Here is a 26,968-nt window from a genome sequence, read left to right on the forward strand (position 1 = left end):
TTTCCCATGTGAACTACCAGTGCGCCCCACTTTTAAGTCAATACAACATATAAACACTTTAACTATCTGCCTTTCAACGTGCTACCTCAACTACTAATGTACAGTTTTAGCCCACTAACTATCCCACTATTGCCAATGGTACTACTGTACTTTCAATAAAGCAATCGTACTATCAAATTCACAAAAACTCTGTCTGAATACATAACTCTTCTTAATGGGTTCAGTTGACTATTTAATCTGCAATTTCCTATGACCTGTATCCCAAACACACACCATGTGAAACTGTACGTGGGCAACTGTGCACTCAATGGGTATGGACCAGTAATGTATAACTATATTTTAACAGAAAAACATTACTCAGATACACAATGTGTTAAAACTTGATAAACAAGTTCTTTTTAATCACACATATTCACTTGACAATCAACACAGGCAACTGAAATGAAGGAAATAGCCTGTTAGCTCGTTAGCGGCCTGTTAGCTAAGCTAGCACACAAACACACTGTCATACAGTCACTGTGAAATCCACCGCAATAGTGCAGTTTTTTTAACATACTCGTGGCAAATTCCAGACTGAAATATTCCGGAGGGGTGGAGTTTAGCAGGCACATTGGATATCACAGAGATTCCCATAGGAATGAGTGGACTTCCGGTTGCCTCTTCTCCGTACACATACGTAGGTGGGAACCAAGAGTAACATTAGCCAGACTGCCTCAACTCATCGTAAAACACACTTCATTCAAACTTCACAGAACAACAAAATAAAACTCAACAAAACCATCTTAGCTACTCCTATTATTCATCTAGGTAGTTCGTCCACTGTTCCAACAATCCCCACCTCTGATTTGTTCAAATTCAACCTGAGTCAGATAAAAAATATGCAGCATTTCTCTGCTGTTTCGGTTGGCTGTTTACTTGTCCTGTAACGTTACCCCCAACACTTGCAGTCACCATGTTTTTCAACTCAGCTGCATGTTCCACTAGTACACTGACCTCTGGTGGCATGTGATGTGCATTCCATACAATACATCCTAAATACAGCATCTCCGTATAAGTTTCATAGAAGGACGAATGTCTGTATGTTTTATGGGATTTCTGAATACCCTGGCATAACGTGATCCCACCCAAGCCTGGTACACATTATGATTATGATATGAGAGAAGAAGAATAGTGCAATGAAGTATAATGCAGTGTACACAGTGTACAGTATATGTATATGGGTAGATTTATAATATATAGGTGCATGGTGATTCAATGAACATAGAGGAAATAGCAGCATCAGTGCGAGCCCTGTGCAAGTCAGTGTGTGGGAGTGCTCAGTGCATGGTGGTAAGGTAATTTGATGATTGACAAGATTGACTTTGATGAGTAAAGGGATGAATTCCATATTCTGTTGGGGGTTGTCTAAGCAGCAGTGTCTGGAGAGCTCAAATATTATCAAGTATAGCTAGAATCTGTAGAATCAGACAAATAACTACTGAACTACTGTTTTATATACTTAAGGTTAGCATTTATTAATTAATTCAGAGCTATTCTTTAGTGGTGCTCCATATGGGTGATATCTCCTATATCTGACAACAGACCTTTTTCACAGCTGTCCTTCTGGCTTGTCATAGAAGAGGAAACAAGGCTGTAGCTTAACATTAATGGCGGCTCTGATCCATTTATCTCTGTAAGCCATGTCAGTAAGCCCAGCATGCCATGCATTATTAATGTTATAAATTATACCTGTGCTTTTTCTGCCGTAAAAGGTCAAAACACACACTTTGGAAAAGGTCAATATTCCAGATTACAGCCATAAGCAGAGCAGCTCGATGTGAAAACTAGATCATCCTCAGCCAAAGGAGAAAATAAATGCACTGTGCAGCATCAGTCCTCTACCAGCATCAAGTGATTTCCCAAACGTCTGTGTGTTTGACCATGTGAACTGGTTTCAGCTCGATGAATCTGCTGCGTGAGAGCATTGTGACTAACTGTGACATGTGCGGCACAGGGGCAGCCGCAGCAGCACTAATGTGGAAGCGGGGCTCACTTGTCAGTCATGGCTACTTGTTCCAACATGGCAGATCCGGTGTTGCTCTTCCAATTACCAGAGATGGATGTTCGCCTGGAAAAGAAGAGGAAATTGTGCGTTAAATCATAACAGATACCAAACTTCACTTGTAGGAACTGTAAATACAGGCGAGAGGGAGTCAGACAGCCTTGTAGCAGGAGGGATATTTTCAGCACTAGCTGTAGGTAAAAAGCCAGCATATGCAGCTGAACATTATCAGGCTGATTGGTGTCCTGATAAACTGGCTAATTACCACAGGCTTTGTTTCAAAGTGGATGCTCAGGTGTACACACAACAAATAACTAAAGATCTGGAACCATAAAATATCCTGTCCAATTAATTAATTTCATTCAGTTAAAGGGATACTCTGGATTCTTGAGCTGGGGTTGTATGAGATTCTATTACTGCTGTGGACAGGAGCAGCAGCAAAACAAATTTTAGCCACCAAAAATAAAAAAATCTCCATTGACAAAAACAGTAATTCTACCTTGCTGAACATGGGATCTGCTGCCCTACCATTGCCTCAGACGTTTAGTTTGTTTAAGTTATTGTGTGACTTTGGTGTTTTAAAGGGTTAGTTTGGATTCACCAAAGTTGCACATTATGGATGCTTTAAAAGTCTTTGTATGTTCCAGAAACAGAACCACTTCAGCTGCTGAACTTATTTTCATTCATTCATGTTGTTTCCTGTTTTACTTTGAAACTCACATCTCCTCTCGTTTCAGATCACTTCACTTAATGCCCCTGTGTTTTCCCTCCATTTTGATGACTTCACCTGTGTCTGATTGTCTGTCCCACCTTGATTAGCCTCACCTGTGTCTCATTATCCTTCCCCTCACCAGAGTATTCAGTGTGTGTCTTGTTTTCTCTCAGTGCCAATTTGTCTCAGCATTCAAGCCTTTTGTTTCCCTGTGTCCTCTTCTTGTGTGTGTTGTTTTTTTTAATTTAGCCTCTTGATTGACTCTGCCTCTGCCTCATCCCTATTGGATTTGCCTCCACTGATAGTTCTTCTGTGTACCGAACCTAACTTTTGCCCAGTAAAGACTGTTATTTTACCCAAACTGTCTCCAGAGTCATGCGTTTGATTCCACTCTCAAAAATCAATTTCTGTGTTATTGTTAATGATACAAAAAGTTAACAAGCAATATGATTTAAATTTATGGCTTAATCTGCTTTATGAAAGTACCAGCCCGCTGAAGACCTGAGATATGTAGCAATGTTTAAAAAAACACAGTCACATTAAAGGGTTAAATGACAGCTTTGCATTTCACTTTGCTACGTTTACACTCTATTTTACATATGTCACTGTCTCCTGTCTACTGATGTACTTGTCCTGAGCCCAGAATACAATCCGTTACAAACACATGTTGTGCAGCACACACATGACCACATACACACACTATATAAAAAAAACCTCTTCCTCGAACCCAATGAATAAATAAGAAAAAAACGCACATGTATGCTTTGTAGTCGGCGCCGATCTTCTGGACCCTGATGTCGTACTTGGCGTCTACAAATGGCTCTGTGGTGCAGTAGGTCTGAGTGATGGCCACCACACTGGCAATGTCCTGGAAGTCACTCACGTTGTCCACTTTGACCTACAAAGGAATAACACACACACATATACACAATTAATTTAAAATAGGGCTGGGCTGTGTATTCATTTTCAATTATAAAGATATTGTTCATTTTATGTAAATGATCCTCAGCAGTGTTCTATTGTTGCATGATAAGTGTCCAAGCATAACACGACAGTCTTCTCACTTTTTTTGTATTTGCAGGTTGCACAAACCTTTACAGTTTCTTTCTTTACTACAACTGTGGTTCAGTGTTTGTTTTTTTACTGAGAGTTAGATGAAAAAGTTTATACCACTCTTACTGATACCACTTATACTACTCAGGGGCTGGATTGTCTCAGCATGGAGGTGGCTGAGCCAGCAGCTAGTTAGTAGTAGCTAGTACCAATTCTGACCTTCAACTTTGACTTGAGCACGGCATAACACAATCAACAGTGGTGGCCGAGGCTTCCATACAAGGTGCCACCTGCTATTCTGTTTTTTTTTAACAAGGTCACGCACCAATGGAACAGCCATCAAGAGCAATTTGGGGTTCAGTATCTTGCTTAAGGATACTTTGACATGCAGACTGGTTGATCTTCCTATTAGTGGACAACCCGCTCTATCTTACATAGCACATAGTTGTTTGCTGCTATATTAATGTTCTGAATGTGGCATACAGCTCCTTTAAGACTGTCAGCATCAATAATGCAGACTTCATTAAAGACCTGAGTCAATATGGAGGACATGAAATGATGATGTTATGTTTCTTTGCACAAGCCCCAGTCAATGTCCTAGAGGTGACAATCCACTTTAATCAAAAAGCAAAGTGGAAACTATCAAATATAGCACTTATCATAAATGCCTCTATCTGAAACAGACAAAATGTTGTATTTCTGTGGAAGCTATTGTGTAGCACAGTCCAGGTGTGTTAGAGATGAGATGGTGAGATAAAGGAGAGTTACAGGCCGATAAGAGATTAGGTTAGACAGAGCGAGTGGACAATCACACAATATCAGATTGGGCAGTCCGGGGGAATGATGTGCGAAGGATCGATGAGGAGTGCTGGAGAGAGGATAAACACTTCACTCTGATTTCACGCAGAAAATATTAACACAGTTGTCAATCAATACGAGCACAATGAGAGGAGAAACTACGGAGGGAGAGAGAATAAAAAAGGATGTGTTGCAGTTTGAAAGGAAGACAGGGTAAAGAAAGACAGATGACAGGAGTGGTGGTGTATGACAGAGAAAGCTTTATGCAGCACAAATGATGTGGTTCCAGACTTGATGGTGCTCAGTGGAAACTGACTAACTCTTGGTGCACAGGGAGATTTCATAGCACTTCACAATGGCATGTTGTCAAATGAGACACAGTCTAACAGGTGGGCTTCAGTCCACCGTACAGCTACTTCCTCTGCTTTACTAATACATGAATGTGTCTTCCAATCAAACAAGACTAAACCGTTTGACGCCAGGTCTGGATGCCAAGCAGTTAATGTTTTTTAAATAGAAACTTCGGGTTATTGGCTACTTCAAATCCATTGTCTATTCCCCGGTTACCCTTTAAGTCATTCTTATTCCTTCCGTAAGGGTCCTCAGATCAAAAGAATCAAGAGATTTTCAAAGAAAATAGTTTTTAAACAAGTATTATTCATACTAGTTTAAATAAAGAATTTGATTGTATTTCCTGATCTTTGCTGAGCAACAGTTTCGTGTGAAAGGAATTAATTGCCTGTCCCAAAGACAGGCCTGTTGATTTCAGTCATCTAAGCAAATAACAGTCCAGGCTAGTAAGTTTTACAGTAATATCTGATATCAACCCAATACAAGACCAAATCAGCTGTTGCGAGAGTGTATTGATGAGACAGAGACAGGTCTTGAACGAAGTTAATTCCTCTGGAAAATGCCATTTTAAAGTCAGAATGTTCGGAAGGGTTAGGCTTGTTAAAAAAAAGGGCCCAATATTTACTTTGGTGCCAATGGGGTGAAAGAATCTTTTCATAACCTGTGCTCACGCTCAGATACAGGAAATGACCCCAAAGTGAGCTGTCTCCTTTCTGAACCATCTCTGATGTAACACATGCAGACCGTTCCTGAAGCAGATGTGCCATGGAATGTATTTTTCTACTGGCTACACCTGCAGAGCATGGGTGTGGGGTTGTTTGAGTCACGGGCAAAACAAGACCATGACCTTCATTTTGGGACCCTGTGGACTGTTTCTTTAGTTTTTGAACCAAGCACATCACTATGAAACTTAAACTTTTTCACACTTTGTGTATGAAGCTAAGTTAACATCTTCAGACTACAGTAGGCTGTTTAAAGGGAAACTTTGCTTATTTTTAACCAGCTCTGTATCATCATAGTGTGTGCACATGAACTATGTATGGCTTTCTTCCATGCAACCAGTGCCTGGAGCCTCCTGCTCATTTGTCAGTGGAGGTCTGCAACCGACATGAAACTTGGGAATTTGAAAAATGTTAACCGAGGGGCCTTAAATATTTGCTAATTAGCAAGAGGTGAAATCTTTCATGTGTTTAGATAGTCGATCACTTTAGCATTTTAACTTGGCCAAATGAAATGAATCAACATTACCTTTCCCATTCCAGAGTGGGCGTGCCCGATCTTCACCACTACTGGGAAACTCGGTGTTGTAATCTGAAAAACAACAGAATAATTAAAGGGTGAATGATGACGAACAATACAGAGTGACTATAGTTATCAACACACTGGAAAGACCCTGAGTGTTCATGGCAACTGTCACCAGGCATAGATCTCTTCTGGTAAGTAGGCCTTTATGGTTATAGCACTGCAAAAATAGACAATCTCAACTAATCCCTGTTCCCTTAATGCTTTTGAGCAGTGTAGATCTGCCAGGAAGAGATGGCACAGAAGTTATTGTGTCATATTTTGGTACATTTCATTAAACCAGGGGAAACCTGCAGCACTGGAGCTGCATGCGGCTCTTTAGCCCCTCTCTAGTGGCTCTGTGTGGCCTTGACTAAAACATCATATGGAAGTTTCACTGTTGCAGGCCTACAGTGATTCTTACATGTGACCCCAGAGCAGCTCCACACAACTCCAGCAGACACGGAGTGGCATTAGCATGAATTTGACGGAGATATTTGGCTCTTAAGCCACGAATTTTCCATTATGCTCACTAGCTATTTGCTAACTCATTCTGTCTGTACAGTGAGTTTAGTTTTTTGCTCAAAACAGCTGCCTGCTGCTACTCAAAGCTACGCTATGAGAGCAGAAAGACTGAACCAGAGCAGTAAAGTTGAGGGCAATAAAACCAAAATAATGAGCTGAAAGCTGCTAAAGCACTCTGTAGAATGAAGGTAACCCGAAGGTTTGAGTAATAATTTTGGGTTCATCGCAACCAAAGACTGTGTAATAAAGATGGACGACATGACAGCTTCCCAGAAGTGAAGCCAAATCATCTAGATCACTCCCTGGTGGTTGGCTGCAGTATAGATCATAAACCCCTCCCCCTCCACATTATGTAGATAGATACTACTTTCGTACTTTATTGATCCCAAACTGGGAAATTCTTAGTGGAGGGGACATGAGCCAAATCTAAAAAAAATCTTTCTCAAAAATGGTGCCTGTCATTTCAGATAAATCTTGCTTAAGTGTTCATTATTTCTGATAAGTTTGGTTTAAACTAGTTTTTTGATGCTATAAAAAAGGGGTTTGACCTCATGATTGACACCTATATGTGCTATTCCGTGTGCTTGCAATCAATTGCGCTGCTCATGATTAATCAGACACGTGTATGGGCAGGACATCGATACAGCGGAGATCACTATTTCGCAGACTTAAGCCCTTTTTACACAGAGATCACGCTACAGGGCTCCTACGAAGACCCTTAATTATGCTAGCTTTTCTTTTTTACACAGAACAAAATGACAGCAGCATCATGCCGCTCAGGTGTTGTAATTTTAGATAGCATATCTGCAACCCAGAGGCTAAAAAGATGTGATAGATGTGCCAAACATGACATACAGTATAACACAACGCCATTCCTATTATGTGGCAGCTGATCTCATCTTCTGCTCTGAGGGTAAGGCGCTCCCAGACCTCATTGTTTTCCCAATTTGTGGCCATTTTTGGCTGTTCCTCTTCATTGAGTTAGCTGCTAACTGTTACAGCCTGCTCTCTAAATCTCCCAGAGGTGGGTTGCACATAGGGATGGGAATCATGGGAACACCAAGGATGGTAAGATGAGGGCAGTTGAGTTTATTTGCACGTCATTTGTTGTTATAATATGCTGGGCTAGCTGCGTTAGCTGCCTCACCTGAGTTAGCTGCACTAGCTGCGTGGTGTTGACACACTCAGGCTGTGGNCTCCTCTCGGAGCCTCCTAACGACACACCTCCTCCTGCATAGACATGGGGTGTGTGTGTGTGTGTGTGTGTGTCTCATCGTCTTTCTAAACTAGACCATGGCTTTAAGGTTCATAATAATCTCATCGTCTTTCTAAACTAGACCATGGCTTTAAGGTTCATAATAAAACTTTATGAAAGCAGATGTCTTGGGTTACAAACAACAGGAGGTGATATCTTTAATTCACAGGAGGAATCGATAAGGGAATCGATAAAGAATCGGATCGATAAGCAGAATCGATAATGGCATTGATATCAATTAAATTCTATCAATTCCCATCCCTAGTTGCACACATAACAGATTGTCAAAAAGTCAAACCCATCCATGGTCCTATCCTGCCAGCTGTCCCTTTTATTCAAACATTGATTTGGTGCTGTTACTACCTTCGCTGCTAGCTTCAAGGCGAGACAACTCTGGCCCCCCATTCGCAATTGTTACTTTTATAATAAAGTGAGGTAGAATAGCCAGTGAAAGATGGCAGCGACTGTGTCCTGGGTTATTTTGGCTTCAATTTACAGTGGAATTAAATGGAGACACCTTGCCATGTTTACGTACAGTTTGTGGACACGTCACACCTTTCATATGTTGACATGGTCCCTTGCTGATTGTCATATTGACACAGTAAAACAAATACAGTACAAAGTTTAAACAAGGACACAGATGAAAATACAGGATATCTGAATTACTAACCATTCAGATCGGTACAGGAAGTCACATCAGTAATTTATTTAATTAGTCATGCAGTGCTGTGTTGACACCACTACAGCAATACTTGTACTCTACAACTAACTAACGTTATTTTTTATGATTGTCGTTTGCATTTATGACTCAGATGCTGCACCGATGATCACATAAGCTGAATCTGAAAAGAACATTAATCATGAACAAAAAACCTGCACAAGTTATTTTAAGAGCATTGTTTTTAAAGGTCATATTTAATTTCTGCCTCACCACCCTGTCCAACTTTAAACAGTCATAATTATCATCACTAACTGCATGAATACACCTACGGCAGCCAATGGGAGAAGAGGGAGGACATCAAAAGAGGGGACAAGAAGAGGCAAAGGATGGTAGTTTTTTTTTTCCTCCTGCATTTGAGGAGGCTGTCCCTAAATTGTTGAGTACATAAGAGGCTCCCTGTGTGCGACCCTCTCAGCATTCAAGACCAGAGTGTGAGGGGATCCAACTATTGTAAGTTTCTCAGTGTGTTGTCTACAGAGAGGGGAGAGGGAGAGAGACGGAGAAAGAGGGAGAGCAGTGGCAGCAGCACTTCCCTTCAACTCAAGTTATTTTGCTCCAGCTTGAATTCAGACGTGTACTTTAAACTTATGAAAACATTTCTATCCACAGCTGCCTTTCAGCTCAGCAGAGCTCATCCCACCACTTCGACTCTTCTGTCTCATCCTTCCCACGCTGCTGCCTGATTTGCCTTTCCCGCGGAACTTAACAGGATCAGGAGAGGTTGCCCAGTGTTCGTCGAGTGGTGGAGCGGTCAGTGGCAGCCAGAGTCATCATGGCCATGTCCCAGAAGCGGAGTGCGTGTCTGGGGCTCTGGGTGCTCCTTTTGCTTGGTGCAGGCATGGAGGAAGTTGTGGAGGGATGCAGCTGCAACCCGGCACACCCGCAGCAGCTTTTCTGCAGCGCTGAGATCGGTGAGTTAATAACTGGAGACCTATTTCGGTTCTGTTTGAAAAAGCTGAAATCTGATTCTAAGTTTTTAAGATGGAGCAATAACACAAAGGGAGTGTATGATTTTAAAAATGGAGGAATGGCCCTCCCCTATGAACTGACTGATTGATGATTTGGCTTATTGATCAACTTAATTGGATTTTCCAAGAGGGAAAAAAAAAAAATCCAATCCACAGTTAAAACCTACTGTGACAACTAATCGATAGAGCCTCAGGATTAAGCTTTTCTTGTGGGTTAAGTGAAAGAAATGTTGATTTATAGCAATATATATAGTAAGGCAATATAAAATATAAGTGTGGTGGACTGTTAGAGCATCAATTATTGGTAACTACAAGTGAACGACATTCATGAGAATTACATGCACACATGTAATTGTTTCCCGACTGGCCTTTGTGTTTCTTACCAGCTCTTGTGTTATTATCTGAAAACAGGGCAGCCTGGTATCTGTTTTTTCCTCGTTACATAATTGAGTCTTCTTGCTCTTAATCACTTAAAAACAAACCCTAAAAAAACAGCCAACACCAAGTGGCCCCGGCCTACTTTCTATCTGTCTGTCTGTCTGTCTGTCATGTTGTCTGCCTGTCTCTCTGTCTGACACCCCCCTCTCCTCCTCCCATCATCCAGTTCTTTCTTGTTTAAGCACAGGCCAAAACCAACACTCTGCTCTGACTTTGAGTACTTGGCTCCAGACTGTGGAAAGCTGGAGTATGTGCTTCTGTCAAAGGTTACACTCCAGCAGAGGAGAAGGACACAGAGAAAGAGAAAGTAGACGAGTAAACTGCTTTTAAAAGGATTTTAGTCTTCTAATTGGTCTGTTTCTTCCTTCAGGTTAAGAGAGGGTCTGAAAATGTGTCTCAAAAGAAAAAAAAAATAGTCAGGATAAGATGGAGGCTGAGACCTGTTTTCAAAACCGCCATAACGCCAAATTAGATCTGGGTTATGAGAACACAATGAAAGTATGTGGGGCAGTGGTTTTAGGACAGAGTTTTACATATGAAGTGTGTCATCAAAGACCGAGATGACTGTACGATCATTCTCTGTTCTTGAAATGAACAATCTGAGGTTTTCATACAGGCCTGACTTTGCCCGATGAGTTAGACTGAAACAGACCTGAACCAGGTCTCAATCTTGACTTTCAAGTCTACGCTGGTTTAGCACTGGGTCCAGGTTTATAACCATGTTTTGGTCCTTCGTTCTCTCGGGTAACATTAGAACCCAAAAAATACTGAACTATTGAAACAAAAGTGTTATGAAGCAATGCAGACGTGACATGTTGAACCACTTTTTTTCAGTTTGTGTCCATTTGAACCACTGGACCCAATCAAAATGGATTCCACTTGACTGTTTTCTAAACCCCTCCCTTATTCGTCCAATCATAGTTTAGCAACTGTAACTACTTCTCCACGTGTGTATGGGAATGTGAGTTTGGAGAGTTGTAATTTTTTATTTTATTCTTTCCTAACCAAAAACACAGGAGCAAAAGTTTAAAGAAAAGATTAAACTGTGTGTTTCTGCTCTGAAGTAAGCCTCAAACATTAGCACATTTGGCTAACTAATTTACTAACATTACCTCCAAAGCCAAGCAACATATCATCAACTAACTACATAATTTTGTGGGATTACAGGTTACATTAGAAAAAGCCTCATTTAGGACTAAGTCATCTGCTGTGTAGTATTTAGTCAGGGAGTTGTTTTTGGATGCTGCTATCAGAGATTAGTATAATGTTAGCAGCTCTGTCCTGATCTGAGGACACACACACTTCAGGAACCTCAGCACATTTGTTTCCCGACATAGAGTTGCATTAAATAGGCCTCAAAATCTCATAACCATCATAACTTTTGTCTTGTCCAAGTCAGGCTGTTTTCATTTGCATTTCGTACTTATATGCACAAAAATGAATGCACTATAATTAATTTATAACCCCTGTAATCTTGAGTCAAGAAGCTGCGATCACATGACTTATGCACTGCAGGCTGTCCTCTGTAACATGACGGGAGTGGAGGAGTAAATCAGGTCACGTATTATAAAGAGCAACAAAGTCTGTGCACAGAGGAATGTTTGAGTGACGGAGGGGTCAAACAAACACAGGACTTTGACCCAGGAGACTGGGGTCTGTGTCCCCAGAGATGGCTTGGCAAATTAAGTCATCACTTCATTTGGTTATTGGTTACATTACGTGATAATGCCCAACCATGATTCTTTTCCTAAACCTAACCTCACTGGCAGGGGTGCTAATTTGTAAGATTTAGCTTTAGACAATTTAAAGTTTAATTTTCCCCCTAACATACAGCACTGCATGTAATACCAGGGCTAACCACTTCTACTTTGCAGTAAAAAAAAAAATGCTGCTCAGTCTTTTTAGCATATCATGCAGGTGTGATGGAGCTAATCATAATTAGTTAGCTAGCTAGCTACAGTCAAATATGCAAGTGATAGTTTTCAGCTGGCAAATTCAGTGGATACCGGCTAGAATTTAGAGGCTGTTTCTGTCTACGTCTAATCAAGGTTGTGTATCTGCTGTTTAAAAAAAATTCTAGTGTTAAGTCTGCCACCATTAACATTTCAAACTTCATATGCACTGTTTGAAATATGTAAATCCCAGGATAGTGAAGGCATAACCCACCCTATTCTCCCTCTGATTGGCTAGTACTTGTTGCCTTTGTTGGTTGAATTGGTTAGGGTCAATCCCAACACATTCTCACTCTGACCTCTTCACATATTGACGTTTTGGTCATGGACTTTTCACATCCACATACAATGTGTAAGGTACCCTGAGTGCTTTGGTTGTTAATGTTCTGGGACACCACGTCAAGTTCTCTTCTTTCAAAATACACCTCTGTTTTAACAGGAAATTTAACGTTTACATAGTGTCTCTTTCAAAATACATGCACTACATCGGTACAGCACTGCGAATTGACTTTTTTCCCCCTTCAACAACAAAAACACACCGTTGGGTTTAGGAAAAAATAACAGGGTTTGGCTTTAGTATCTTACGGGACACGAACACCACTCTCTGGGGTGAAAGTCAGTGTTGGACCCATCCACCACCACTCCCGCCCACCCCACTCGGACTTTCGCCACGTAACTTTCGTCCTTGTTCCTACGTGTTCCCCCTGACGCCACAGGGCACCATTAAACTATAAATGCAACCGGCCACGTATCATGTCCAACGTTTAAGGAAGCCTTCTTTCGTTGGTTTCTGACACCGCAAGTCACTGCCGAAATGCCGGATTTCGACAACTTTGGAGTTAGACTGGGCTCCCAATCCAGATGCAGAGTGGGGTGGGTCATGCCTTCACGATGCTAGAATTCGCACACTGTGCAGGAGCAGAAAGCTTGACAGGCACAGCAACAGTAACTAGGGGGTGGGACTTTACAAATGATCAGTTAACCACAGGTTCTTATATAATTGGATCCCATTTCCTCAGGGTACGCTCAGTGCTCGACTCTGCGTTTAGTATTAAATGTATGAGTCCACTGCTGAATGGATTCAAGACTCTTTGGTCCCTTTTAGGAATGCTGCAACTTTTTAGACCCATGAATAGCAAATAAAGAAAATCCCTCACTTACACTAAGTGTGTCTAAGAAAACTTTTCATTCAGTGGCATCTGTTTTACACTGTCCCGGTTGTTTTCTAGGCATAGGCCAATGGTGGCCTTTAGTTGACCTGACAGCGTTGTCAGAGTCGATGAGCCCTTTGAATAAAGCTGTACATCTGAGCAATATCCCATCTGGACAAACCTTGGACGATTCCCTGGCCTGTGTTTGTGTATTTGGGATTGTGTGTATGAGTGTGAGTGTGTGTGTGTTGGATGGAGGCCAAGCCATGCCAACACAGCCTACTCCATCTCTCTCTCTTTCTTTCCCTCTCTCTCCCCACTTCATTTCCATGTCTATAGGCTTGGTCTAATGGTCTGCATACTAACAATATCAGTGTGAAAGCCCGCTGACAGTCCAGCTTTGTGAGCATGACAAGGGTGCCGATTCATCAGGGAGGGGGGAAGTTACTTACTACATCAGTTCTCATGGTACAAGTTTGCAATATTTCTCTTTGGTTATGTAGCTGTGAGGCAGATGCACAGCCACTTTCACACTGCAGACGTGCCTGTCCTTATTCCTGTTCATAACACAGCTGCAGCAACTGAATTGAGTGGATAACCTAGACTGCGCAGTTCAAAGACGTCCAGGTGGGGGGTAAATATTTCAGAGAATCTGGGCCACGAGAATCATTTTAGGAAGAGACAACAAACTTGGAATAAAAGGAGTTTTGCTGTTCAGTTATTTCATCTATTTTCTACAATAAATGTCACTAAAATGTACAATCAGTGCCCAAACACTATTACGTCTGGAAGGTGATCCAACTAAAAACCACTGATCTCAGTGTAATGAAAAATGATTGTACTATTCTTGGCTAATTGGCTACAGCAACTTCTGTCCTCTTCCATGCTGCACTGATACATGGCCAGTACTCAGACTGCCAACTATTTGATCCCTATTTGATTGCTTACCATTAACAGGCCACATAGACCCATTATACTCGTAAAAGGGAAGATTTAAATGGGATGGCTAATTTGCCAGAGCACTTCATCTGCTTTCAGATATGTTTCTTGTTGCCAAAGGAAGTGCAGATCAAAGAGCTGTGCTGAACAAAGAGAGCAATATTATGATGGTCATCGTTGGTACAGTTTACGTCTGTGTGGTGACCATGACAGCCTTATTCAGCGGTGTAATAGTAGTTGAGGATGTGGATGTGCTGATGCTTCACTGCTCAATAGAACATGTGACATTGGCCTATAAAAACAACACAATACCCTTAACCAGTGGTGTGAGTATTCAGATATTCTTTTACTTAAGTAAAAGTCACACTATTCCTTTAGTGAAGCTAGACTGTGACATTGGCTGGGTTTATATATCCTTCTGAGACCTGTACTTTTGTTTGGTATGCATTTTTAATTTCTCTGCACTATTTGGGATCAGTAGGACCTGATAAGTATAAAAAATGAAACACTGTCAACGGTAATACGGTCCCAATGTCCTCAAACGAGATGATAATAAGGTCCTAATATCCTCAGATGAGTACTTCCTAATAAACAGCATCTTAGCTTGTTACTGTTACTGAAATTAGTCACATTGGTTGTCATATCAAACTACAAACATTATAAATCAAACATTATATACCTTGTCCACCTAAGTGTCAGGATGAGCTGCAGACTGAGTTGGCAGAGATGGCAGCCATCTTAATTTTACATGGATCACTGTAATGTTACCACCACTAGATGGGAGAAAAAGTGCTCATGAACGAGGACAACAGGTCTAAGTTAAGTAGAATGAAGTAAAAGGTCAAGTAAACCCAAAATGTGATGTCCTCATATGAGGCAACAGGGTCTCAGGAGTATATAGGCAAGTATTAGGGCTCAAACAGAACTAGTTTGGAAACTCTGGTCACAGATAAATGGTACCGGTGTATATGTGGGTCAAAATAGGTCTCTATTACAAAGTTTGTACTCCAGAGATAAAGTTTATTACAAGGTGACAGGTTTATCTTTCAGCTGTAAAATGTTTTGCTCTGTACATTTCTTGGTCACAACAGAGTGGTGCAGGAATAAAATACAGAAATTAGCTTTTTTTTTTTTTCTCCCGGCTCCCTCATCTTGAAATCAATAGTTTTTTTGGATGGGTTTTTGGTTAGATGCCTGAAATACGGTCTGTGGTTATCATTAATATAAATATGACATCTTTCTGCATCTTAAAAAAGATGGTTGCTCACAAGTGGCTAAATGAGACAACAGAACGTCATCATGTCATACATGGCCTTACAGCCTTGTTGTAGTGGTGCTGAAGTCTTGCTACCGTGGTATACTTAGTTTATAGCCTAATGTTAGCTTTTCACTTCTGGTGATTGCATTTAGGCTTAAAAAACTTGCAATAATCCAAAATCCAATGGAAAAATGCCATTGGCTTTTTGTCCAGGGAACCAGAGTGATGCTAATGTCCATGTTGGCCAACAAAAAAAACAGCTGTCTATTGCTTAATAACCAATGGATCCTTATCAAACTTGGTTATTTATGTTATGTGTTTATACAAAAGAGTGGATATTGGCTAATTCGTCATTACTGGAATTTTTAATTTTTAAGCATAAGCTTACCATGTAAAAACTTGATCTGCAAACCAACTAAATGTAGTGGAGTAAAATGTACATACATAGCACTTAGACATAGTGCGGTGGAAGTATAAAGTTGAACAAAACAGAAATACTTCAGTAAAGTACAAACACCTCCAAATTGTACTTAAATGCTGTACTTTATGGCTCTGGCTATACAAATACCTACTTAACTGAACTTAATGAAGATGAATGAAAATGTATCCATGACACTCTAATGCACAAACAGATTAATCAAACTGAGCACTAATTCTTAGCATGCAGTTTTTAGGCCACAGCTGCATGTGTGTAGGTGACTTTACAGGCAGGTGTGTCCTTGTGAGGTCAGACACTGTAAAATATGTTGTAAAATATCATACCGCATCCACGTGCTTGCTGCATTTTATATCTGTTTGTTTCTAATATGCCATAGGTCAGTAGACGTTTCCATCTAGTGTGTACTGCTTCCAACCCTCCTTTGTTAAATTTTTAATAACCTCAAGATGATTTCTACTTCACTTGTATTGTCTCATCTACAACAGTACAGTATTAATCTACTGACGGGTGCAGGTCTGATGTTTTCAGATATACTGCCATGCTTTATTTGAGCCCCATGCTTTAAATTAGGCCATGCAATGTAAGTTTGAAAAATAAGGATGTTATACTGAGATAGCATCTTGTGCTCCCTGACATTTTCTATAAAGTAAACGTCCTTGGACCAGCTGTCTTGCTGTGGGCGATGTGATGCACTCTGATTAAAGTATGACACCTCACACAAGTTCTCATTAACTTTCTGTCTGTATGTTTGTTTGCCCGCCTGCCTTTTTATCTACTTGTGTGTTCAACTGAGAAGAAAGTCTCTTCTTCTCTTGAACCAATTTCACAGAACACACTGAGCTCTGTGGTGTAGTTATGTGATGAGGCGAAAAGCAAAAACAAGGGGGTGGTTTGCGTAGCTGTGTGAGAGGGTGAGGGTTAGGAGGGGTGCTGGGTCACACATTCTCTCCGTCTTTTATACTGTAGCTTTTCCTTTCCTTCATGGTTATACCAAGGTCAATCGCTCTGCTTCTGCCCATCTGTTTCTTCCCTTCTCTTTTTCCTTCTCACTCTGGTGCCGCTACAGGAGACTGTTTTCTTTTTTTTAGAGATATCAATGTGGAAGACAAGGAATGACAGTTGTATAGCAGAGTTAATGAGCTGTACAGGCAGCTTACTGCAAAACTGTTATTGCTCACCAGGTCAAGCAATAAGACATTTAAGTACATAACATTTATGTTGTTGATTATCAACCTGTTCTCATTCCCAGGGTGTCAAACACAGCAGCCTGGTCAGTGGCTCTTGGCCTGTGGTATCGACATACAAGGCACATTACAGTGTCTGTATGAGACTCATCAGACTTCCAACTAACTGAAATTTAATCATATCTGTGGCAATACCGTAGTAGAAAGTAAGAAAGTCCAAGCAGGGTGGGAGTGAGAGACAGTTGATGGGTCAAACACTGGACCACTATATAGTACATGTCCTGTGTGACACCCAAAGTCAACTTGAGTTACTGGAGTATGTCAAGTGTATACATCGTCGTCATGCGACATACCATGATTGTTTTTCTAAACCTAACCAAGTAATTTTATTGTTTAAACCTAAAGTAATTTTGGTGGCAAAACCTACATTTCTTGTGAAAACTGTCGTTAGAGGCGTCCCTAGTTTTAAGCGTAAGGCCAAAGACCAAGCTGTTGTATTTCACAAGTTAAGAGTGAGATGTTTCAAGCTTTCAACTCAAGCTTTCCTTTCTCGCACAGCACATAATGCAGTTTACAATTTTTACTACGATTTTGAAGCAATGGGTCCTTGATGTCTTACAGTGGTGGACAAAAGTAAGCTTATCATTTCTAGCTGGCGGCATTTGATTCTGTCGGCTGAGACGACAACTGTCACTAGCCAATTCTATTAGCTGGAGCTAGCTAGCTAATTAAGTCAACATTATCTGCACAAGCACAGTCTGGCTGACTGTGTAATGTTTCCAATGTACTTGTAAAGTTGTCTTTAGTATGCAGTTGAAGGCTGCATACATGATGTGTTTTTGTATGTCAGCATAGGGCTGTACTGTTCAGCTACTCAGCTTACATACTTTAATGAGCAAGACAGAGATTAGATTTATGCTTTTATGTCCATATTTAAACAGAATGTTCAAATTTGGACCATATACAAGAAATAGCATTTTCGTTGAGGACTAATCTTAACCAATCTGTTTGCTGAATGTAATGCTATCTCAGATAACAAGTTAGCCTGGATTTGCTCGAGTGTACCCAGCTGGCGTAGATGTTCATATTTGGATGAATTTCAGTTGTGACACTGGATGACCAAAACTCAATGTAAGGGCAAAGTATATTGCCAACATCAGTTTGACGTAGACTGCCAACGACAGATGACGTTGATATTTTGTTGGTTATAAGGTATGTTGTTAAGTAACCACAATCCAATGTTTTTCAAACATCTAATGCCGAAGTCATTTTGACGTAGAACAACATTTAGTTGTAAGGTATGGAGAACAAAATCCAATGTCTGTAAAACGTCACCACACAACGTGAAATTATAACATCGTTAGTCATTTAAAATGTCGTCAAACTGATTTTCATTCCAACCAAAATTTAATTTAATGTCATATTGAAGTCTGGTGCAAACCCCATAAGCAGAACAGAGCTGCTGAGGTTATCCTAAATAGTAGCTTGCAGGACCAACTCCGATAGAGAGGTGCAGGGATGTTTATTTGTAGGCCAACATGGAAGTTAGCATCACTCTGGTTTCTTCAGCAAAAAGCTTATGATATTTTTCCATTGGATTTTGGATTATTGCAGAACTAAGATCTGAGGCAATGTCACCATCACAACGAGGCTGTAAATCCATGTTTGTTGTGATGATGTTCTGTAGTCTAATTTCGCCACGCGTTTGCAACCAACTTTTTTAAGACACATAAAGGCATCAAAACTCACAAGTGGGGTATTTACAGACATATTTCATGTCGTAGTACAAAACGTGAAAGTCTTTTAGAGGTTACGTTTAAAAAAGCACATCCACAATACAGTGGTGCAGGAATCAGTCCTAACACCCGGAAATGAGTTAGCATTTTAGCATTCCCAGTCCCTTCGTCTTGAAGTCAATGTGTTTTTTAAATGGGTTTTTGGTTAGATGCCCGAAATAAGGTCCGTGGTTGACACAAGCTAAGTATGTGCTTGCGTTAAAGCAGACAAACACACCTTTTAATCATAAGCCTTACACTTTTGCTGTTGCTGTCGTATTTTTGGTTTTACTACAGTCTTACCATAGTTTTGAGTATATGATGCTGTTTGATAAGTACGCAGTGTTTACAGTCTGCATTGTACTGTGGTGCCACTGCTTCTCTGTTAATGCAAGGTAATAGTTAATGCAGTTGTCTGCTATGTTCAAAGTCACTTTGTAGGACTTTTTGACAAACTGAGAGAAAGCTATAATAATAAATTTAATTATGTTTGATTGATTGAGCTACGGCAGTGTTATTAGTTCAAAGGAAATGTTTGACAGAGGGATTAATTTGGCAGTTAACATAATGAGTCATGCAGATGTCTAATAAAACTGCAGATTTTATGGGTTTGATGGCAGGAGAAAAAAAAGCGGTTCTGTAGCAATGATGTCTGGAATAACGCTGTTTGATTTGGCACAGTGTGAACGGCATGTTGTGGTCTGTGTGAGTAAAACGTACAGCATTAATAATATCTTAAAGGTAACGAGTGTTTTGTCTCTAAATGACAGGTTGTAAAATTATACGACTTCAGGGTTACCTTCCTGTTGAGAACCACAGACCAATTATCCTGATACTGTACCCCTCTGCCTGATTTACCATAAAGTAATGTGAGGACACTTCTATGCCAGACGTGGTTTGGCTTGAGTTTGTGTGGGTGTGGTACGTAATCTACTGTATGCATAAATGTGCGTGACTGTGTGTGACTGTGTGTGTGTGGAGTCAGTTAATGGGAGTGTGCAAGCAGAGAGCTACTTGTTATTCCATGTGGGTTGTGATTTCCCTCCCAGAGGAGAGGAGGGACACATCCTGTATCACTACTGAGAGGGACAGCTACACTGTCTGTGCAGGAAGGAAGACGAGTGACAGGCAAAGTGAGAGAAAAGGAGGGGGGACAGGAAGAGAGACGTCTATCTATCTATCTATGAACTAGAGAAAAGGGAAAACCTTCTAACTTGATCATAAACATAATTCAGAGTGTTCCCATTGTCTCAGGCATGTAAATCACCTTCTTATCTCTCCTCTCACATTTATTTGGCATTTCAATTAATCTTAATCCTCCTTTATTTCTGTTTTTTTCCCCTTCTTTTCCCGACAGTGATAAGGGCAAAGATCTCCGGAGAGAAGATTGTGTCGCCTAGCAACAGCTCCTCACCTTACATGAAGATGATCCAATATGAAATCAAAATGATCAAGGTGAGATCTCTGGACAGCAGCACCAGCTGCTGCTGGCGGTGCAGACATAACATCATTTTTAGTGCTTATGCCGCTGTGTGGATAGATGTATTATTTATGTGGGTATTGGCTACATATTGTCTGCGGGGAAAAGTAAACACACTCTGATTGGTCTGCAGTTGGGAACACTCAAGCACACAAGAAACAGTCTAGTTTAAATGGTCCAAATGTCCGTCTCCGTTTCACCATATGGTGTTAATAATGAATACTCAGCAGAACTGTCTGCGAAATAATCAAAATTTCTATTTGTTTGATTTGCAGCCAGTTTTATTTCTACAATTTGGAGTTGACTTCAAATCTGTTTGAGGCATTAAATGTTCAGTAGGCAATTCTGGAGAAATACAGTTGATTGTTGAGTCTAATTCCCAGCTTGTTAAATACCAGCACAGTCTCACACTGATGCAAATACCAACGCTTTGTGTTAGCCGTTCGGTCCAACTACCAACCCAAGGTCATCGGTATTTGACGACCTGCGAATGAGACTCATTACCTCGACAGATTGAATACTGAACCTTTAAATATATGCTATACTTTTGAGAAATATAGAAGTTTTTGTCTATGGTGTGTTTATTTTGTATTAGGCCAGGCTTATTCCCTCCTTTTTTCCTCTCCACTCTCTTCTCCCTGTGTGTCTCTGTGTTCAGATGTTCAAAGGATTTGATAAGGCCAAGGACATCCAGTATGTGTACACCCCAGTCTTCTCCTCACTGTGTGGAGTCAAACTGGACTCCAACAACAAAGCAGGCTATCTGCTCTCAGGTACAGTACGCAGTGGTTTGCTTTAATATTGTACAGACAGTCTGACAAAGGATGGGCTATTTAAAGTAATAAAGTGGTACATCAGTTTCAGTAGAAATATGCAGGGATAGCGGTAGGATGATTGTTTTGTCCCAAATGTAATACTTTGAAGATATTTTGGGAAATATACGCTCATTTGCTTTCTTGCTAAGTGTTAGATGAGAACATCAATACCACGTGCCGTCTGTACATTAAATATGAGGATACAGGCAGCAGCTGGTTAGCTTGCCTTTGCATACAGAATGGAAACAGAGAGAAACAGCTAACCTGGCTCTGTCCAAATGTAACAAAATTGACAAAACAGGGTCGCTAGAGCTCTTTAATTTAAATGTTACTCTGTTGTTTAATCTGAACAAAAATCAAGAACCAGGCCAGACTTAAGAGTGATATCCATCTTCTCATGTAACTCTTCAGCCCTTTTCCCACTGCAAAAAAAAAAGCCAGCTAACATCTAGCTTTGGTCTTTCGTGGGAACGGTTACAATCGGCATTCACTGTCAGGACAAATGACAGCAGTCACAGGTATTTATCGGCTCTGGCTCTGATCAGCAGTGATGGAAACATGAAACCCGGATGGATGCGCTAATTTTCGGCACTTTTCAGGTGCGACGGCCAGTAACTTCTGTGACTCTTGAACATCGTTGGCACTGCATTTGAAAGAGACTGAATAAGTAACAGATGTAAGAAAGAAGTAACTACAGTGGCATTTGCGCTGACCTCCATGCTGCTTTCTACCATTTACTTACTGTGACACACCAGAAAAAAGGCACACTCATCTATTGGCAGGGGGAAAGAAGTCTATCCCCTATTTTAGTGTGTTTCACCACATCTAAAGAACCAGCACATACATGGTAATTTTGGTGGAAAAGGGGTACCAGGAAGAAAGCAGATATGTATTTCTGTCTTCTAACAAGCAGATGTTTTGTAAACAAAGTAAATTATTGGCCATATTTTTGGCAGTCACAGTTATATCACTCAAGCCGAGTTCTATTAGCTGTGAACAGCTGTGAACTAATGTTTGTTATGAAATGATAATCCCCTGAGGCTGTTAAATACAGCATTATAAAAATTTTTTGCTTCATGCAAGATGAGCCTTTTGAATGTTGTTGTTGTGATGTCACTAAACAGGAAGTATGTGGAGCGATGGGAGAATTTCTATCGGCCAATGTGACCTGGTAGAGTCCTGGGACAACTTATCACTGTCGCAGAAGAAGAATCTCAACTACAGATACCAGATGGGCTGTGAATGCAGAGTGAGTAAGGACTGTTCGTTCTCTATTCATGCATATTTATCTGTGTCCCACTCATCTATCTGCCTTAGAGATGCCTCAGGAAACAAAGCAGCAGGAAGACAATAGGTCACTTTTCCCATCCTGTCAGTGAGTTAAGTTTTCAAAGTGCGTATACTAAAAGAATGTTGTCTCTGGCCCCTCTCACATTTTATTTGAAGAATATCAGCATTGCCATCACACAGAACATTTAGAGCCCCACAGGCAAGACTGAGCAGATTAAAGAACTCTTTTGTTCCTTTAGTCTGTCAGACTACTAAATCAGAGTGTGGGTTCTCAGTAGGCCTCAGCGTACCTGGGTCAAACACTGAATTTAAATGAGAGCGATTAAATTTGTTTACACTGCATCCATGTCTCATTGTGTCAGATGTGATATGTAGCATTTGTAGTATGGTTCTGTTGTTTGGTTCAATGTTGTGTTTTGTATTTTTGTATGTATCTGAAACAGTGTAGGTCCTGAGAGGCAAGACACATTATAGAAAATATTCCAAAAATGAAATGAAATGAAATGAAATTCTTCTTTTTTTTTCATTTCAGTGCAATAGACTTTCACTTTTATATAGTTTTTCTTTAGCCTGTTCTTATCCCCAGGTCGTCAAATACAGACGCTTTGTCATGCTCCTCAGTGTTTGATATCGACGCCAAAGGCAACCACTACCATCTTTATGAGACACGCCAGGCTTTCAACTAACTCAACTAACGCTGAAAGCAACTGATGTAGTATAAAGAGTGAGAAAGTCTGCGTAGGAGGGGAGGTGGATGGGTCAAAGAAAACAAGACTTTCATCCAGGAGACTGCAGTTTGTGTCCTGTGTGAAACCAAAAGTAAATGTTTTGGTTTTGTTTTGGTTGGCGACTGTGGCTCAGAAGTTAGAGCGGGTCGCCCACTAATCGGAAGATCAGTGCTTCGATCCCTTGCTCCTCCAGTCCGCATGTCAAAGTATCCTTGAGCAAGATACTGGACCCCGAATTGTTCTCAATGGCTGTTCCATCGGTGTGTGAGTGTGTTAAAACTGAGTAGCACATAATGTACATACAGTTGTTGTGCAATGACTTCACTCACTGTCATGTCATTTTAGTGTTAGGTAACAAACATTTCTACACCTAACCAAGCAGTTTGTTGCCTTAACCTAACTACGTGTTTCAGCTGTGCGTCACATGCAGACACTAAAAGGTGCCCTGTGTGTTACTATAAAACGCCGCAATGTGAGACAATGTGTCTGTATTTGACTACCTGGGGATGAGAAGAGGCTGAGCAGCACATTTGAAAGTCTTTTGTACTGAAATGAAAAGACAGAACAGGTTGGTTTGTTTCCAGTCAACATTCCAACACATTCCAACTTTCACCCCAACAAAACTCTTATTTATAACACTATTGGAGGCAATTCAGCAGCATATTATAAGATCAGTGAGTGAGCAAACTGATGACTCAAAAACTCTTGTATCCACAGATCAACACCTGTTACACAGTCCCGTGTGCGTCTACAGGAGAAAACGAGTGCTTGTGGACTGACTGGCTGCTGGATAACAGCCTAAACGGGGAGCAGGCTCGGCAGTACGCCTGCATCCGCCGCTCTGACACAACCTGTAGCTGGTACCGAGGTGGACCCCCACCAGAGAAAGACTTCCTGGATATGTCTGACCCTTGACCTGTAAATTCTGACATTTATCTTACTCCATTTCTCTCCTGCAAAGTCCCGAGAAACATCTCCTGCTTTTGTTCATGTAGCTCAAATTTGGCGCACAAAGTAGCAACTGATTTCACTGAAAAATTGGCAGATTTTTTACGCTTGAGGGGGTTTAATTCAATGCCGAGCTTCTTTTAGCAGAGCTCAGGTGGTTGCTACAACAATGCTAGGAAAATCTTTGTAAACTGCAGGGGCTTTCAGCATTCCTCCATTTCTCGCTCTCACACATTTCCACTTCACTTGCTGTTTTCCACAGAATAAGAATAGCAGCAGACCTTCCACTGCACATTATTCACCCAGGAGTGAATCTTTTCTTCATTTCTGATGGCCTGGTGGTAAATGCATAACCTTGACGAATACTCAAGACCTCGTATTTGTTCACGCATAACCCATGAAAGTAATTTAGGTTATGCATTTACTGACAGTAGTAGGAAGTTGGACGTTTGCTGTCAAACAATAGGAGGAAACTAGTGCCAGCTTCTGCCACAATCTGGTACATACTGTAAACAAATCCTATGTGCACAAAATTTTTGCAGGTAGACTGCAGCACTGACACATTTCCCCCACATATTCTGGTGTTGAATTTTTACCTTTAAATAGTATCGAATAACTGTCCCATGCAGGGTGCAAAATTAGCTTTGTTGTCCGCCAGCCAAGTGGCTAGTGAATGTTCAAATTTTATCAGCTACTCAATAGATAACCAGTGTTTTTTTGGGCTGGTGAGGGAAGCAAATCTAGCAGCCACTTGCATATTTTACGAGCATTTGGCTGGTGGATGATGCTAATTTTGTACTCTGGTCCCAAGCAAATGAAAATGCACTGTATATATATAGAGCAAATCAACACCAGACATTCCCCAAGTAATTATATTTTGACAAAAATTGACACATTAATTATACATGACCATAATTCTTGTACATCTAAATCATCACAGTTTATACTCTCAAATTGCTGAGAATGTAAATATTGTACTTGAGTGAGAATTAACATTTTAAAGGCTAACCCGGATCTTGTCTTATAGCTTAGTGGTTGTGATTTTGTGGATTCGTGTGTGTAGTTTTCTCGGTTCTGTTCTGTTTCCTGTGCCAAAAATCTAATCCAGCGCTTTAACAACAGCACTGCCACCTGTAGAAGCCAAGCCACCTCTCCTTAGAGGAAATGATGTAACAGGACACGGTTCAATTCACAGTTTCTTTTTTTTTGTAACTGTAAAAACAGGAAGTGGATTCTCCTCAATGTTCCAGGTTAAAGAAAAAAGTAGTAAAAACTTTGGCACAAGATGTTAACCAGCCAGCAAAGAGAGAAATAACTGATAAATGAGCTGTTATTAGTGATTTAATAGTTGTTTTATAGGCATTATTTAATATATAATGACTTAAAGTTTATTAAATGACCCAAATCTGAATTGACCCCTGTCTTGTTACTGGATCACTTCACTGAAGTCATACAGATTAAAATGCATTATTGTTATCTTCATGTTTGAGAAACTATTCACAGATAATATTAGGGTCACATTCAACAGTAAAACATTTAAATTTAAATTTTCAACCAGCTTTTTGTTCTAACAGTAACTATCATAATGATAGTCATAACAATGTGAGTAGTGTGTGTAAATTAACTGTGATAAACTTCCATCCATTTCGCCAGAGCCCAGATCTCCCTGCTCATCTCTCAGCTAAAATCTACCAGATGATGTGTTTGGTTTTTTTCTGGCTCTGTGGCTGTTGCTGGAGCTACAGATTGCATTTCCGCATTAGCAGTGAAAGGATACAAGCAGATTGAGAGACTGGAGAGCAAACTCCGATCAAACAATTGATCTGATTTGATCTGATTAAACTAGGCAGTGCTGATCGAGTATAATCCAGGATTCTGTTACACCTAAAATGTCTTCAGACACACATTTCAGTGCACTGTTTGGCTGAATATTAGAATTTGTAAACAGGAAGTGGGCGCCATTTTGTTTCCTGTATTGTGTAAACGTGGCTGAAACTGAGACAAAAGGGTAAAACTACACAGAGCTCATTATATTTGAACCAAGATTCTGTCAAAGTGTTGCACATTTCTCAAATGTTTTCAGAAACATATTTTAACTCACTGTTTAACTGTATTAAAAGATTGTTTGTTAACAGTTGGCCGCCATATTGCTTTTGGACAGGAAACTCACATTACTTTACCCACCCAACGGAGCGTTTATTGATCCGTTGCTGCGCAGTGCATTCTGGTAGTTGTAGATTTTCTACCTCTTGAGCAAAAGCGAGTGCCACAGCCCTCTTCCTCAGTTTTCTCGTGTCACATAGCAACAATGTCAAAAGTATCTGCATCTTTCTGCTGTATAGACAGCCCAGTTATATGAAAAGAAATACTTCCTTATTTGGCTGACATATTTGAAACTTACGATTCTGAAATATATTAATTATTAATTTAGACTTACATGACTGTTATGGTAACAACGCATAATAACTGTATGACTTTAGTGAAGCATTATCAAACAATTTCATGTTTGTTTTATACTGAAAGAATTGTTTGGGTTTGTATTTATGTCTCTGTTTCTGTCTATATAGAGTTTTCTATTTCCATGTACCAAAAAAGATTGTATATAAAATGTCTCAATGGAATAGTGTCACACTGACTCTTTTTTTCTTCTCTTCAGCAACCAAAATGTTAGAAAACAACAGTTTTCGGTACCTCAGTGAGAGCTGGTGCAGAATATCTCTAAAAAGCCAGAGGAGTAACTAAAAAGATTTACAGAGCAGAGTATATAAGTACTTCACCTCTATAATATACCTCATAAACACTTCAGTGAACATAGTAAGTAAACTGCATAAAGAAAATAAACAAGTTCACCTCTCTCATGAGTGTA

The 26,968-nt window shown here is 40.4% G+C and overlaps 2 protein-coding genes across 3 annotated transcripts in view; one reads left to right on the forward strand and one right to left on the reverse strand.

Moving 5' to 3' along the window:
• syn2b (synapsin IIb) overlaps positions 1-26,968 on the reverse strand; it is a 147,067-nt gene that overhangs the window by 23,264 nt on the left and 96,835 nt on the right. The window contains exons 6-8 of the mRNA XM_050037489.1: positions 6,204-6,266; positions 3,509-3,651; positions 2,033-2,107 (exon numbers count right to left, since the gene is read on the reverse strand). Of these exons, the coding sequence (XP_049893446.1) occupies positions 2,033-2,107; positions 3,509-3,651; positions 6,204-6,266 (281 nt within the window). The remainder of the gene's footprint in view (positions 1-2,032; positions 2,108-3,508; positions 3,652-6,203; positions 6,267-26,968) is intronic.
• LOC126385652 (metalloproteinase inhibitor 4-like) lies at positions 9,116-26,705 on the forward strand. Of its 2 annotated transcripts, XM_050037491.1 has the most exons (6): positions 9,116-9,187; positions 9,347-9,648; positions 20,199-20,296; positions 20,980-21,094; positions 22,261-22,385; positions 23,872-26,705. In XM_050037491.1, the coding sequence occupies exons 2-6, from the start codon at positions 9,510-9,512 to the stop codon at positions 24,067-24,069; spliced, it is 675 nt and encodes a 224-aa protein (XP_049893448.1). In that variant the 5' UTR covers positions 9,116-9,187; positions 9,347-9,509; the 3' UTR covers positions 24,070-26,705. The 2 variants fall into 2 exon arrangements, with proteins under 2 accessions (XP_049893448.1, XP_049893449.1); XM_050037492.1 differs by lacking the exon at positions 9,116-9,187 and having other exon boundaries at positions 9,205-9,648; positions 22,261-22,389; positions 23,872-24,065.

The sequence above is a fragment of the Epinephelus moara genome, chromosome 24 (genome assembly GCF_006386435.1).
Source record: "Epinephelus moara isolate mb chromosome 24, YSFRI_EMoa_1.0, whole genome shotgun sequence".
In the NCBI taxonomy this organism is placed as follows: Eukaryota; Metazoa; Chordata; class Actinopteri; order Perciformes; family Serranidae; genus Epinephelus; species Epinephelus moara.

Excerpts from the sequence above, each read along its gene's own strand:
- LOC126385652 (XM_050037491.1), top strand. The coding sequence starts at position 9,510 with ATGGCCATGTCCCAGAAGCGGAGTGCGTGTCTGGGGCTCTGGGTGCTC. Across the intron at positions 20,297-20,979 it reads ATGAAATCAAAATGATCAAG|ATGTTCAAAGGATTTGATAA; the intron begins GTGAGATCTCTG and ends CTCTGTGTTCAG. Across the intron at positions 22,386-23,871 it reads AGATGGGCTGTGAATGCAGA|ATCAACACCTGTTACACAGT; the intron begins GTGAGTAAGGAC and ends TTGTATCCACAG.